The following is a 14,949-nucleotide window of genomic DNA, read 5'->3' on the forward strand; positions in this document are numbered from 1 at the left end:
CCACTTGAGATTTACTCCCAAGAACATATGAAGTGGTATAGATGCTTATATTATCAGTTAACATGGAAGGTACTGGCAAATTGTTTATATTCTCTGTTGTTGTTCTGTGCCTTGAAGTCATTTCTGACTTATGGTGATCCTAAGGCGAACCTATCACAGGGTTTTCTTGGCATAAGTTTTTCAGAGGGGAGTTTGTCCTTGCCTTCCTAAGGCTGTGACTTGCCCAAGGTTACCCAGTGGGTTTCCATGGCTGAGTGGAAATTCAAACCCTGATCTCCAGAATCCTAGTCCAACAAGCCTCTCTAATTTTTGAAAATCCTTTATTTAAAAGAAGCAATGTGCAGAAGGAAAGTACTTTACAAACTATTTATGCATGGAGCCTGTTTGTTCACATTTGAAGGGTTTCCATTTTCAGTGCCTGATTCATTATTAAGAGAATCAACTATTAGTCTTGGCTCAATCAGTGCATCCCAACTTTCAGTAATCTGAAAGAGAAAAAGTATACAATTCAGCATGGGCAAAAATACACACAGTGTCAATGTCATTAAAACCTTTTAAATGCCAGTTCAGTAACCGATATTAAAAACATGCTTTTGCACAAAATAAGAGAGCTATGCAATACCAATCTATAAAATGTTTGGAGGACAAATCTGCCTTTAATTCCAGTTTTAGTCTGGGACTGAAATTAAGGAAGCCAAAGCTGAAATATACAAAACATCTGCACTTTTGATAGCACGAGAAAATAAATTTTAATCAGTGTTTTGTATATACACAGCATACAACATTCTATATTCTTAGGTAATTCTGGGAACTAAATCACCAACTTGAAATTCTATCACATATACAGACAAGTCTATAGAGCCTCAGTCTGCTCTGCCCACTTTTAAGATGTGGAATAAAGAACAATCTGCAGTTTCCCCTTGTGCTAAAAGCTGTAGGGAAACAGCCCTTCGTATGAAGATTACTGAGAGAGTGGAATGATTCAAATTTCTCCTTCACAGCAAGCCCCATATAGATTGCTATTTCCCAGCTGTAAACAGTGATGTGAAACACCTCCAGTGCACCTCATCTTATTCCTCTAATCTCAGCAAGTAGGCAGGCAGACAATTTCTGATATTCTGAATTTTGTGCTTCAGTCGCCTCCAAAGATGGCATGAACCACAGGAAGGGTTTCCTAGCAGCCTCCCATGCTGAAAAATGCTCCCCACCCTGACCTCTTTTGTACAATGCAGATAAATTATACAACTAGGTGTAGGAACCACTTGTGTTAGGTGTGGGAAACTGTCAGGGGTCAGAGGCCGCATTGGCTCTCAGAATACCTGAAAGACTATACTCCAGCTGCACCCCCACAAAAAATTCAAAAAAAGCCTTCTGCACCTGAAGACTCTTCTAAAGAATGCAGAAAGGGGCCAGAAGCATTTTTAACAGCTAGAAGTAATCTGGAAGTCACTTCTGATTTACGTCCTAGTTTGTTTGTTTGAAAAGAATGTCTTATTCTGAGACTAAAATGGCCTGGCGGTTGGCAATATTGCCTGCTCCCCAAATCTCCTCAAAAGCATTTAGGGGCGTTTTTTAAAAAAATCTGGAACCATAAAAACAGCCTTACAGGCTGCCCAACCCTTTGCTACATGCAGACATCACAATGAGATTAGATTGCCTTACAAACATAGTATGTGATAAAATGTTTTAGGTTGATTTTATATTCTACAGATACTGGAAATTCTGTGAAATGCAGCTTCCCAAATCACCCAGATAGCATGGCCATGAAGAGGTAACACAATTTTGGAAGGATGTGGACAAGCTGGAGAATGTCCAGAGGGGGTTGACCAAAATGGTGAAAGGTCCAGAAACCATTCCCTATGAGGAGCAGGTTAGGGAGCTGGGTATGTTTAGCCTGGGGAAGAGAAAGTTAAGGAGTGGAATGGCAGCCATGTTTAAATATTGGGTGGGATGTTATATTGAGGATGGAACAAGCTTGTTTTCTGCTGCTCCAGAGAACAGGACCAAGAGTAATGGATGCAAACGACATGAAAAGAGATTCCACCTAAACATTAAGAATAATTTCCTAACAGTAAGAGCTGGTTGACAGTGGAACACATTTCCTTGGAGAGTGGTGGAGTCTTTTTCCTTGGAGATTTGTAAACAGAGGCTGGATAGCCATTTGTCAGGAGTGCTTTGATTGTGTCTTCCTGCATGGCAAGGGGTTGGATTGGGTGGTCTTTGTGGTCTCTTCCGATTCTACAATTCTCATAAGCACCGTTCTTCTACTGCAAAACAATTTCAAGAAAGTGCTAATATACCTTTCTGTCTTGAGATACGGCATATTCTACTGTTTCAGCTCCATCAGCAGATTGGTATACCAGATCAAACTTTCCTGGCTCTTTTGCAACTAAAAACACATACAACAAAATAAAAATTAACTTTGTGATGCAGGCATACCTCAGTTTACAAACCCTCTAAAAAAGAAATTTCTATGTATAAAGTCTTTTTATGCCTGCCTTGCCCACTTTTCCTTTTCATACTCTATCTAGCTAGAGGTTTTTTACCACATTAAATAATAATAATAAAAATTTTATTTATATACCGCCCTTCCATAAGATCAGGGCGGTTTACAACAATTAAAATACACAATATTCAATTAAAACCATGCCAAAATTACATAAATCATACAATAAAACAAAATCAAAAACAAAAAAACAAAAACAAAAGCAAGACAAAAGCAAAAGCCCCCGGGTTAGCCAATCCATTGCCTGTGCGGCGGGGGGGGGGGGGGGGCGCTATGGGACCTTATTCGGGGAATGCTATCTGAAACAGGTAGGTCTTCAGATCCCGTTTGAATTGGGCCAGGGAGGTAGCTGAGCGGAGCTCTATGGGCAGCGTATTCCAAAGGGCCGGGGCGGCGATGGAAAAAGTCCTCCTAGAAGTGGAGGACAATCTCGCCCCGGGAACCCTAAGTAGTTGCTGCCCAGATGTTCTGAGGGTGCGGGGCGGAATGTACGGGGAGAGGCGGTCCTTCAGGTATCCTGGGCCCAAGCCATTTAGGGCTTTATAGGTCATCACCAACACCTTATATTGCGCCCGGAAGCGAATGGGCAGCCAATGGAAGTCTTTTAAAACCGGTGTTATATGGCTGGCCCTGGACATACCAGTAACCAGCCTAGCTGCCATGTTCTGCACCATTTGAAGCTTCCGGGTTTGGTATAAGGGCTACCCCATGTAGAGTCCATTGCAGAAATCCAGTCTCGAGGTTACCAGGGCATGTACCACTGTTTCAAGGTCCCTCTGGGCCAGGTATGGGCGCAGCTGGCGAATAAGCCGAAGCTGATAACAGGTGCTCTTGACCGTCGCATTCACCTGAGCAGTCAGGTGAAGGGACGAGTCAAGAAGCACCCCCAGACTGCGCACGGAGTCCTTCACAGAGAGCGTGACCCCGTTCAGGACAGGTGGAACCACCGTCATTCCTGGACCAGGGGAACCTATCATGAGTACCTCCGTTTTCTCTGGATTCAGCTTGAGTCGGTTTTCCCTCATCCAGCCCATTACTGACTCCAGACAGGCCACGAGAGGAGAGACGCCATCCTCAGTCACTGCATCAGTCGGAGACATAGAGAAAATAATCTGGGTGTCATCAGCGTACTGATAACCCCGCGCCCCATGTCTCCGGATGATCTCTCCCAGCGGTTTCATGTAAATGTTAAATAGCATGGGAGACAGAATGGCTCCTTGAGGGACCCCAGTTTTAAGGGCCCTCTCGTCGGAGCACACGTCTCCCAGCTGCACCATCTGGGACCTCCCGGAGAGGTAGGACCGGAACCACTGGAGCGCAGTGCCCCCGATTCCCACCTCTGCCAGGCGCCCCAGAAGGATACCATGGTCTATGGTATCGAAAGCCGCTGAGATGTCCAAGAGCACCAACAGGGACACGCTTCCCCTGTCGATGCCCAGACGGAGATCATCGACCAAGGCGACCATGGCCGACTCAACCCCATAACCCGCCCGAAAGCCAGTTTGAAATGGGTCCAGATAATCCGTTTCATCCAAGACCCCCTGAAGCTGGATTGCAACCGCCCTCTCGATCACCTTCCCCAAAAATGGCAGCAGTGAAACTGGCCGATAATTATTATATACCAGGGGGTCGAGGGAGGGCTTTTTTAATAAAGGTTTTACTAGGGCCAATTTAAGAACAGATGGAAATTGCCCTTCCCTCAGAGATGTGTTAATTATCCGGCGTAACAATGAAGTTACAGCCGGTCCCCCCTGGGCTGCTAGCCACGAGGGACAGGGATCGAGAGAGCAGGTTGTCTTCCGAACACTTCCGAGGATCTTGTCCACATCATCGGTACTTACCAACTCAAACCGATCCAGCTTAATAAAGTCCACGGAGGCCCTGGACACCTCTACGCTAGGTTCTGCCTGAATGTCGGCGTTAAGACCTTCGCTTATCCGAGAAGTTTTATCCACGAAGAAGTCATTAAATAAGTCACAGCAGGCCTTAGAAGGTTCAAGGATCTGGTTCAGGGTAGGAGGGAGCTGAGTAAGCTCCCTAACTACCCTGAACAACTCTGCTGGACGCGACTCCGCGGACGCGATACGAGCACCATAGAACGAATTCTTTGCTGCTCGTATCGCCTCTCCATAGTCCTCTAACCGTTGGGCTAGGAGAGTCTTGTCGTCTAAGCGAAGGTGTTTCCGCCAACGGTACTCTAGCCGTCGCAGCTCCCGCTTCCTTGCCCGGAGATCTTCCGTATACCAGGGCTTGCGTTTGGAAGCGGGTCTGAGAGGGCGCTTGGGAGCGATACTGTGTATAGCCCTCGAGAGACTGGTATTCCAGATATCAGTCAGGGCATCAACAGAATCGCCGTCACTTCCAACCATGTGTCCCTCTAGGGCTTCCTGGAACCGGTCAGGTTCCATTAGCCTTCGAGGGTGGACCATCCTAATAGGTCCACCACCCCCGGGAGGGATCTGGGTAGAGACCTTGATTTTCACCTCGACCAGGAAATGATCCGTCCATGGCAAGGGGGAAATATCAGATATTTCCACCCACGGATTTTCCGCATAAGAACAGAAGACCAAATCGAGAGTATTACCCGCACAATGCGTAGGACCCTGAATTAGCTGGGACAGGCCCATGGCAGCCATGGTGTCCATGAATTTGCGAGCTGCACCGGGTGGAACATAGCTGGCCGTGAAGGAGATGTTGAAGTCGCCCAGGACAAGAAGCCTGGGCGTCTCCAGCATCAGTTCAGCGACCAGCTGTGTCAGCTCGTTAAGGGAGTCCGTTAGCGCACGGGGTGGCCGATACACCAACAGAATCCCTAGACTGTCCCTCGCCTTTAGGGTCAGGTAAATACACTCGATATAGGACATCTGTCGGATGTGGTTCCTGGTGAGGGACACGGTGTTCCTATGTATCAAGGCCACACACCCCCCCCGCCCACCTAACCTGGGCTGGTCCTTCACCGAGAACCTGGCAGGCAGGGCCTGAGCCCACACAGCATCCCCTTCAGGCCCCAGCCAGGTCTCAGTAATGCAAGGCAGATCACAACTTCGGTCCTCCAACAGGTCGTGGAGGATGTGGGTCTTGTTGTTAATTGATCTGGCATTGCACAGGAGCAGCGACAGGGTTTGTGGCACGGTTGGAGCAACCCTCAGGTCCCTTAGGTTGGGAGGGGGACAGGAAGGAGAGATGGATATGAGGCATCGATCTCGCCTTCCCCTGGAACGCAAGTCCCTCCTCCCACCGCCATACCTCCCCCTGCCCCACACAGCCTCAATAGGAGCTCCGCTCAAAGTGATGTTATCCCCTTCCTCCCCAGCCCATGCATCCCCCGCGTCCATGACCTCCCCCCCACCCTACACCAGCAAATAAGGGGCAGAGGTTAGCCACCGCAGGCATCCTCTGCCCAAGCTGACCCACAACCTCCCTAGCCCAGTAAAAACTGCGCAGCTGCGCAGATGCGGAGTCCCGCAGCGGTGGCTCTACAGTCCGTGGGCGGTGCTCCCGGGGCGGTGCGCAGATGCGCACCTCCGACACCCCGGGAGGAGGCCGCCCGGCAGAAGCGCGGCTTGGCTGCGGAGTCCGGTGAGGAGGCAGCGGGGGGCGTGTCAGGGAGGTCCGAGCGTCCGGCTTTTGAGCTCGCCGCTCTCACCTGGCGAGCTCTCACTCCCTGCCTTCCCCCCAGGAGTCTTAAAGGGCCCGCTCCCCGGCTGCCGCCAAAGGCCAAAGCAGCAAAAAGTAAAGAGTCCCGCAGCGGTGGCTCTACAGTCCGTGGGCGGCGCTCCCGGGGCGGTGCGCAGATGCGCACCTCCGACACCCCGGGAGGAGGCCGCCCGGCAGAAGCGCGGCTTGGCTGCGGAGTCCGGCGAGGAGGCGGCGGGGGGCGTTGGGAGGATACTGAAGGAAGATAGAGAAATACAGTTGTCCCTCCATATTCGCTAGGGTTAGGGGAACAAGACCCCCGTGAATATGGAAAAACCACAAATAACAAAAACACTGTTTTTACCTGAGGACACCTCTCTAGGAATCTCTAGGTCCTCCAGTGCAACTCTGTGGTCAATGTCCAACATACACTGACCATAGAATGGCACTGGAGTAGCTACAAATGGTCTTTCAGTGCAACATTTAGTTCAAGTTGACCACAGAGTTGCACTGGAGGACCTAGACAGTCCTAGAGAGAACATATTAATGAAATCCGTGAATAATCAAATCTGCAAATATCAAATCCGCAAATATGGAGGGATGACTGTATATACTTTCAGTTTTATGTTGCCACAGTGTATCTCCAGCAAACAACGCAATAAAGTTTGAGCTCAGAATTGTAAGGAAATTGGAGGCTGGTTAAAAAAAATCCCTGGATGCATTCTGGGAAAAGCTTTCAAGTGGTCTCTAGAAGGTTCAAAATGCACGTCTTATCCAATCTTTCACATGTGCAGACCAAAATATAAATAAAATGTTCGCTGAAATAGGTTGAACCACTCCTTTTTTGTGATGTAGGAACCTATCCCTAGTCTTTCCATATTATTTCTGCCTCTCCTATTAAAGTTTCTGTTGAAGGAACACATCTATTAATTGAGGTATATCTGTGTTTATATTGCCAACAGTTCTGTATAAATAATTTGTCCTTAAAACCAGAATTATATAAAATTAGAAATATCAACATTAGTAAGCTGCCCTTGTTCACAAGAGTAACATATATTTTCATATTTATCTCTGAAACTGCACAAAACTCACCTGATGAAAAAGAAAGAATTTCCAGTTCTAACTGCTTGTTAGCAGGGTTCCAACTGACAATTTTTCCTTCCTTACAAAACAGAACAAGATTACGTAGTGTCAATTATGATAAGTCAAACATAATTTGCTTAATTTACCTGTCTATGTGTTTTTACCAGAGGAAAAAGTCTGATACAACACTTCAGTATAACGCAATGTAACCTGATTACATACGCACACTTAATGCTCAAACTCCAGTGACCCAGAAAAAAACACAGGATAATAGCAGCAAAGATACTGAGCTTGATCCTCAATAGCAAGGTGAACAGAGGTAGGGAGCCTTCTAGTGGTGTTCCCTTTTCACGTCTCCATATTCAGTGAATTAATGCTATTCAGTCCTAAGGGGAAACAAGCATTGTCCTTGTAAATTTTGCTGAAGTTGGGAGAAACCAGCTCTACCAGCTCTCTACAATCTGACCTTTCTAGACAGAAATCCCACAAATAAATGCAATTATGTATATGCCATAGCTTAGAATTTTGGATTGTTTTCACAGGTGAAAATAGTCTGCCCCTGTTAATTTCTTTCTTGTAAACTACAAGAATGACTCCAGAGGTTTTCTTATGAGTGGAAATTCTTGCATTTGGGGATGATTTTGGAACTTTTTAAAAATATATTTTTTGCCCCCCAAATATGGAGATTTGCACAAAAAACCAACATTTACACAAAAAGCTATAAAAGTATTGTTTACAGGAACAAGCCAGTATGTTTAAATAATAAGTTTCACCATGAATTTTGGTTGAATGTGGGCTCCACCTTCCATCAGGGCATAAAGACGCTTACAAACTTTCAGCAAAAGGAAGCGATTTATAGGCTGCGTTTCTGCCAAGAGGATTTCAATGCAGTTTGTAGATTAAGAAGAAAAACTCCAAAATCAAAACAAAATTATCATAATATGCCCTTCTTCTAAATGAATTTACCACCACCACTCAAAATACTCAGACAAGCTTTACATACAATTATTTTGATAATCCTTTTAAGATAGGCCAGCAGTATTTTCACTATATTTGCAGTTTGGTTGGGTAGGCAAGGTTGATGTAATGGCTAGACTAATGAATGTAGATATATCCTTACTGTTTCTTAACCACCATTACTATAAGCACTGAGAAATGGCCATATTAAACTACTAATACATAATCAGTAGGAAAACACACTAAAGGATTAGCAGCAATACCTTATAATCTGACACTTCAGGTGTGTAATTCTCGGTTAGTTCCAACAGCTGACAAAAGAAAAATGAAATGCTTACTGTCTACAGTGATGACATTATTTAGCCAAGGCTCCACCACCATTCTTTCATATAAAAATTTAAAGGTCAAGAAATTCATGGATTTCTTTAACAATATTTAACAATATTCAGTGAATTATTTTCATTTAAATTGCACCCTATCTGAAGAGCTTAAGACTGGTAAAAACACAGATGAATCCACAAAAAACCATCTTGTTCCTTTGCTATTTTTTTGGCTGATTTTTAAAGGGATTTCAAAGTTGTTGTGGGATTGCTCTATAATTTTGGGGGGACTGACCAATTTTTTTAAATTGGAAGGGACTCAGGAAAGTCTCTGAAGGCTGCAAAAACAGGACTTGGGGGCACATGCAACCCATTGCTGCACTTTCCCCACCCCACTCCTAAAGCAGGGGAAATGCAGCCTTCCAGATGCTTTTGGACAGTACTTCTTGCAATTCCTCACCACTGGCTGTATGGGAGTTTCACTCCAACAATGTCTGAAGGGTTGCATGTACCCTTAAGCCCAAAAGTATATACAACAGACGTATGGTGGATAAATGGGCCCAGAATATATAACCTGGAGAAAAAGACTTCTAAAGAAGAGGAAGTGCAAATCACAGCTGAACTACATGTTGGCAGAAGAGGAGCATTGGCTCATATGTACATCTAAGATTCCAGACTCAGACCCTAGTATCTCGTGATGAAGGTGCCTGAACTTCTGCCTCAAACCCAACAAACTGCGAACAGTTATCAGGATACACAGTACTGGGCTAAATGAACCACTCATCTGACTGCATAAGATACCAGAATTGATGGTGTTAGTTTTCACCTAGGATATGTACACATGAAAGCAAGCACATTAGCTTTGAAGAAACAGGGGCTGTACAAACAACCACGAAGGCGCAGCCTCCAGCCACCCCTTCTTCAGCCGGATCGGGGCTGTAGCAACTGCATTCCATGGTCCCGATCTGGCTTTTCCAGGGTGCGAAAAGGAGCCTCAAAAACTGATCCTTTTGTGCCCTGGAAAGAGTGCCATAGCTGCGGCGCCATGGCTATATGCCACTTCTTTGACGCTGCGTCGTATGGATGCAGCACTGGAGGAGTACCATGATGCTGTGCGCTGGGGGCAGAGCTGGGGCATGCGTCATGAAGACACCACGCTCTGACTCCACCCCCCAGCTGGCCCAAGGTGCCAGGCTGTACAGGGCCTCAGTTAACTTATTTATAAGCAAGATATATGCCTGATAGAGTGGAGACTTAATGACAGAACTAACAAACCCAATTGTCCTGTTTTGATATACCATACCCATCTAATTATGTTATACAACCTCTTACTGCATGTTTGACACCAGCCATGAAGTCTTTTCCAATGCTATTAGAATAACACGCTCTACACAACTGAAATATGGTTTAAGTGCCTTGTTAAAATTACATACCTTAAAAGCAATTTTCTGTCCTACTTGTGGAGGGGCAGCTAACAGAGGTAATATGCTATAGTCCTTCTTTTGAACCTCCACTGAATTCTATGAAACAATGGTTAAGAAAAACTGTCATTATAACAAACTCAATAAAAAGTACAAAAACTGCATTGAAGACAAAAGTGCAGAGCAGACGGCCATGAAGGAATGACCTCTGACTGCTCTGGCCGAGACTGTGGTGACCACACTGCCTGCTCTCAGAGCAGCCTGCAACCTGTGGTGATTCTGTCACCAGAAGTCAGTTTAAATTTACTCCTTTTTGATCCAGTCCTTTGGACCAGAATGTGGCCCCAGCACAGCTTCCGGCTGCTTTGGGGGCATGTGTCATCAATATACCATGCTCCCAAAGCAGCCGGAGCTGCTGCTTTTGGCCCATGTGTTCTGGGCCAAAGGTCCATATTTTGTTGTTAGTTCTGACTGAAGTACATCCATTCAATCAATGATATTTACTTACATGTTAATTCACGATTTAGCATTCGATTGAATGGGTCTACTCTAGTTAGCACTAAGCAAAACGATGTCAGCCAATATATGGCAGGATAAATTTGCACTATAGAGGTAGACGCACCATTTCCATGTTCAGATAGGTTCTATTATTTTTCATTCATGTTGTTAATCCATTTTATTACAACATAATGCCAAATAACAGAATAAAATACAATAAAATCATATAGTCCACTCTAAACAATAACATAGCAAAAGCAAAGGACAGCACAAACAGAGTAAAAAAAAGCATTTAAAGAATACAGAATCCTGGATCCAAAGTCTGGCTGAATAAGTAGGTCTTAACTGGCACTGAAAACTCATAAAATGTGACACCAGCTGTTATCTCATGGATCGTGGAATTTAGCTGATGGGATGCTTGCATGCAAACAGTTTGGGATGCAGATCCTACAAGTGCTTATACTAGTTTGCTTCTCATTTTGTTAATCATCTTAATCTAATTATGTTATGTTGCCAGATTGCAATTGGACTCACCTGGATAATAACTGAAGTGTTTGTCGCTGCTTCATTTAACTGTTGCTCTTTTTGGTGTTCACTGGTATAATTATAGAATGAGTTAGTGCTTTCTCCTCTTCCCCTCCCTCGGCCCCGGAACATCCCCCGGCATCCACGAACCCTAGGCCCTCTCCAAAAGGGGCTATCTCCTCTTCCACGGCCCCTTATATTGTCACTGGAACCTGTATTTAGTCCACAAGTGGCAGGTACCACTTGTTGGTTGCCAGTTCCTCCTAAGGACCGACTGACTATAGCAGTCATCTTGGGCTTTTTAATAACATACGTTTCTGATTCTGAACTCTCAGACTCAGAAGAGGAGGTTTTTGCTTTGGTCTTTGAAGTTACATCAGTCCCAGTTCCTCGATTATTATTTGAAGTTTTATTTTTCAGGTTCCCACTCTGCTGGCTTTCCTCTTCCCCTGAAGTAGAATCACTGCCTGAGCTAGAGGACTGGCTTTTGGCCTTCTTACTTTTTGCTCTCTCAAGAGATTGTCTGTCTTTAAGTTTGGCAGTAACTTTACCAGGAGAAACAGATGTAACAGGAGATACTAGCTGTGACTTCTTTATGTGCTGTGATGCCACCTTAGTTGTGAGCGTGTGTTTTTGTTTCGTGTCTGCTATATTATCATCACTGGTTGATGATGAAGTGGAAGATTCGCTTGAGGATTGACCGTTTTTTATGCTCGATCGTGCTACTGTGTTTTTTGCTGTGTTTTTTTGTCTGGAACTCAAAGGCAAAGTGTTGTTGGTCTTCTGTAAAATGTTCTTTTCTTTAAGTGTCCTTGCTTTTTTCTTCTTTCTGTGTGTTTCTGTCTCCTGCTCCCTCTCTCTTTGATCCCTTTTTTTAAGCTTCTTGGAATGAGTATTGTCACCCCTCTTACCATCTGTAACACAATCTAATTCAGCCACTGCTTTCTTCCTTTTCGTAAGTGGTGCCGAGTCCCAAATACCTGCAGCATTCTCTTCCTGGCTGGAAGAATGCTTACTGTGCGGTTTGCTCCTCTTCCTTTTCCTATGCTCTTCATAATCACTTTCAGAATCATTTGCTTCCGACTTTTGCCTGTGACGTCTTTTCTGTTTTTTTGACACGTTACTGAAACCATTGGTGATTTCATTGTAACTGCCTTCTCCAATAACTTCTTCCAGTTTAACTCTGTCAAATTTAACACAGAGAAAGAAATTTGAACGATACAGCATCATTTACATGTTAGTGTTATGAGAAAATGAAAACCCAATTTCAGCCAACCCTCAATACTACGAAGTTTGCAGCAAAGAAAGCAGCGACACTGGCAAAACTGTCTTATTCCAATTTATGAGATTATATTACATACGACCTTAGTTCCCTGGTTATCCCAGGGTGCCTTCAGGATATTCAGGCCACCAAGGGGCATGACTGTCGTTCTTGTTGTGTGTCTTCAGGTAGTTTCTGACGTATGGTGACCCCAAGGCGAACCTATTATGGGTTTTCTCGGCAGGAGTTGTTCGGAGGCAGGGAGACCAGCAGTCCTCCTTCCCCAGGACCTCTCCTACTTTCAGCCTCCTGTCCAGGAGAATTCCAAATAGCCTCCATTTTAAGCATGCTGTTGAGCATATGCTCAAAACGGAGGACGTTTCGGAACTCCTCCTGGACAGGAGGCTGAAAGTAGGACGTGTCCTGGAAAAGGAGGACTGCTGGTCACCCTGTGTTTATATAAGTGATTTTTAGCTTTTATATGTGGGGGTGTCCTTGAATGCCTGTCTTGAGGATGGAAGGAGCTTGTTTCCTGCTGCTCCAGAGAACAGAACAGGGAGCAATGGATGTAGCTCCAGGGAAAGCGATTCCACTTCAACATTAGGAGGAACTGGAGCACACTCCTTCCTCGGAGGCCTTTAAGCAGAGGCTGGATGGGGATGCTTTGACTGAGAGCGCGGGGCGGGGCTCCCTGGTTCCTGGCCTGCATCCTGACTCCTTACCGGAGGGCGTCGTTGTCCCTGACCAGGCGGGCGCTCTCCGTGGGCGGCAGCAGCGCCCCCTCCAGGAAGAGGCTGAGCTTGGCGTGGCGGCTGAAGCCGAACTTCTCCCGGATCAGGCTGATCAGGTCGGTGATGAGCCGCGCCTGGCTGGGCTCCAGCAGCAGCCAGCACACGCCGCAGGACGGCGTCCCCGGAGGAGGGAAGTCGAACAGCAGACGCAGACGCAGCGGAGCCTCGCCGCCACCGCCGGCCGCTGCCGCCGCCATTTTGATCGCGCAGGAAGGGCTACGGAGCGCGGCGCCGGACAAAGGAAGGGGGAAAGCGAGCAGGACTCGGGGATGGGAGTGACGTCACTCACGCACGCCTGCTCTCGAGCGCCCCCTCTCGGAAGAGGCGCTGGATTGCTCTGGAGGAGGAGGAGGGAGTCATTATTAGAGAGACTAAGCGCTGACGTCACGCACGCCTGCTCTCGAGCGCCCCCTCTCGGAAGAGGCGCTGGATTGCTCTGGAGGAGGAGGAGGGAGTCATTATTAGAGAGACTAAGCGCTGACGTCACGCACGCCTGCTCTCGAGCGCCCCCTCTCGGAAGAGGCGCTGGATTGCTCTGGAGGAGGAGGAGGGAGTCATTATTAGAGAGACTAAGCGCTGACGTCACGCACGACTGCTCTCGAGCGCCCCCTCGCTACTTATAAATATACATTCTTGCTGCTTAATTGTGCTCAGATGCAGAATGTATCAGCAATCCTGATACATTGGCTAGTCTTCCTCCAGTGAGGACTGTTTTTTTGCCCGTTTGTTTAAAGTTATCCATTTTGGTCACTTGGTTATAGTACAGAAACAGTTCGTGTGTGTGTGTGTGTGTACCACACACTCCGTTTTTCATGTTTTCCAATAATTCAGGGACACTAGAATAATAGCCATGTTGAAGCAGGTAGAGCCATGTCTTGTTCGCATTTGCAATCTTAACACTTTGTATCAGCACTGTTAGGATTCCAAATATGTGGATACTGTTTCTCAACAAGACCTATTTCCCATGCCTCCAGAAGTTCCAGGGGTCTTGCTAAAGAGACTGTGGAGTTTGAAATTGTATTCTGTGGAAATACTGAAGCACATGCATTGGTAGGGAGCATAATGTAAAATCCACTTTCCCCCTTTCTTCTTCTTCTCTGAATTTCTACACAGGTTCACTAACTTCTGAATCAAGCACCCAGTTGCTGAACACAAGAGAAAATTGCCTTTAAGGTATGAAAACTTTAAAAAGCACTTAAACTGTGTTTAAGTACAACCATAAAAAGAGCATGTACAGCAAGATGTCAAACATGGCTGATGTCAAACTATGGGGTAAGAGGCTTTATTAACATATTTAGATGGGCGGTGTGTATTAAAACAAAACACAATTGGTTTGGTTAGGTCTAACATTAAGTTTTGATCCTTTCAGGCATATATGCTGCTTATAAAAAAGCAAACAATGATTCTTCAAAGCTGATGTCCATGCTTCCCTGTGTACCTATCCTAGGTGAAAACACCACCAACACTAATGCAGTCAGAGGACTGGTTCACCCAGCCCAATATTCTGATTGCTGTTTATAGTTTGTGTGTGTGTGTGTTTCAGGCACAGTTTCAGGCACCTGAGAATATTATGAGATGCTAGTAATTGAGCCTGGATCCTTAGTTGTAGGTCTAAGCCAAAGCTTTTCTGGCAACATGCAGATCAGCTGAGATTTGCACTTCTTCTTCATCAGAAGTCTTTTTCTCCCATGTACATATTCTGGGGCCATTTATCCACTGTACCCTAGTTATACATACATATGGGTCGGATGGGGAAGATACAACCCTCTAGATGTGGCTGTAGTGCAACTCCCATACAGCCAGTGGCAAGGAATTGTGAGAAGTACTGTCCAAAAGCCTCTGAAAGGCTGCATTTTCTCCCTGCTTTAGGGATGGGGTGAGGAAAGTGCAACCATGGGCTGCATGTGGTCCCAAACTCCAATTTTTGAAGACTCCAGAGACTTTCCTGAGC

The 14,949-nt window shown here is 45.8% G+C and overlaps 1 protein-coding gene across 2 annotated transcripts; it reads right to left on the reverse strand.

The window, feature by feature from the left end:
* Positions 1–303: 303 nt before the first annotated feature.
* Positions 304–13,239, reverse strand: COIL (coilin). Of its 2 annotated transcripts, XM_089478202.1 has the most exons (7): positions 12,930–13,237; positions 10,956–12,129; positions 9,936–10,022; positions 8,446–8,493; positions 7,235–7,304; positions 2,301–2,389; positions 304–485 (listed from the first exon to the last, which is right to left on the reverse strand). In XM_089478202.1, the coding sequence occupies exons 1-7, from the start codon at positions 13,193–13,195 to the stop codon at positions 357–359; spliced, it is 1,863 nt and encodes a 620-aa protein (XP_089334328.1). In that variant the 5' UTR covers positions 13,196–13,237; the 3' UTR covers positions 304–356. The 2 variants fall into 2 exon arrangements, 1 of the variants encoding a protein (XP_089334328.1); XR_016271810.1 differs by lacking the exons at positions 304–485; positions 2,301–2,389 and adding an exon at positions 7,452–7,611 and having other exon boundaries at positions 12,930–13,239.
* Between the last annotated feature and the right edge of the window lie 1,710 nt (positions 13,240–14,949).

The sequence above is a fragment of the Sceloporus occidentalis genome, unplaced genomic scaffold, assembly GCF_023333645.1.
Source record: "Sceloporus occidentalis isolate IW3139 unplaced genomic scaffold, rSceOcc1.0.p SCAF_1, whole genome shotgun sequence".
NCBI classification, from domain to species: domain Eukaryota; kingdom Metazoa; phylum Chordata; class Lepidosauria; order Squamata; family Phrynosomatidae; genus Sceloporus; species Sceloporus occidentalis.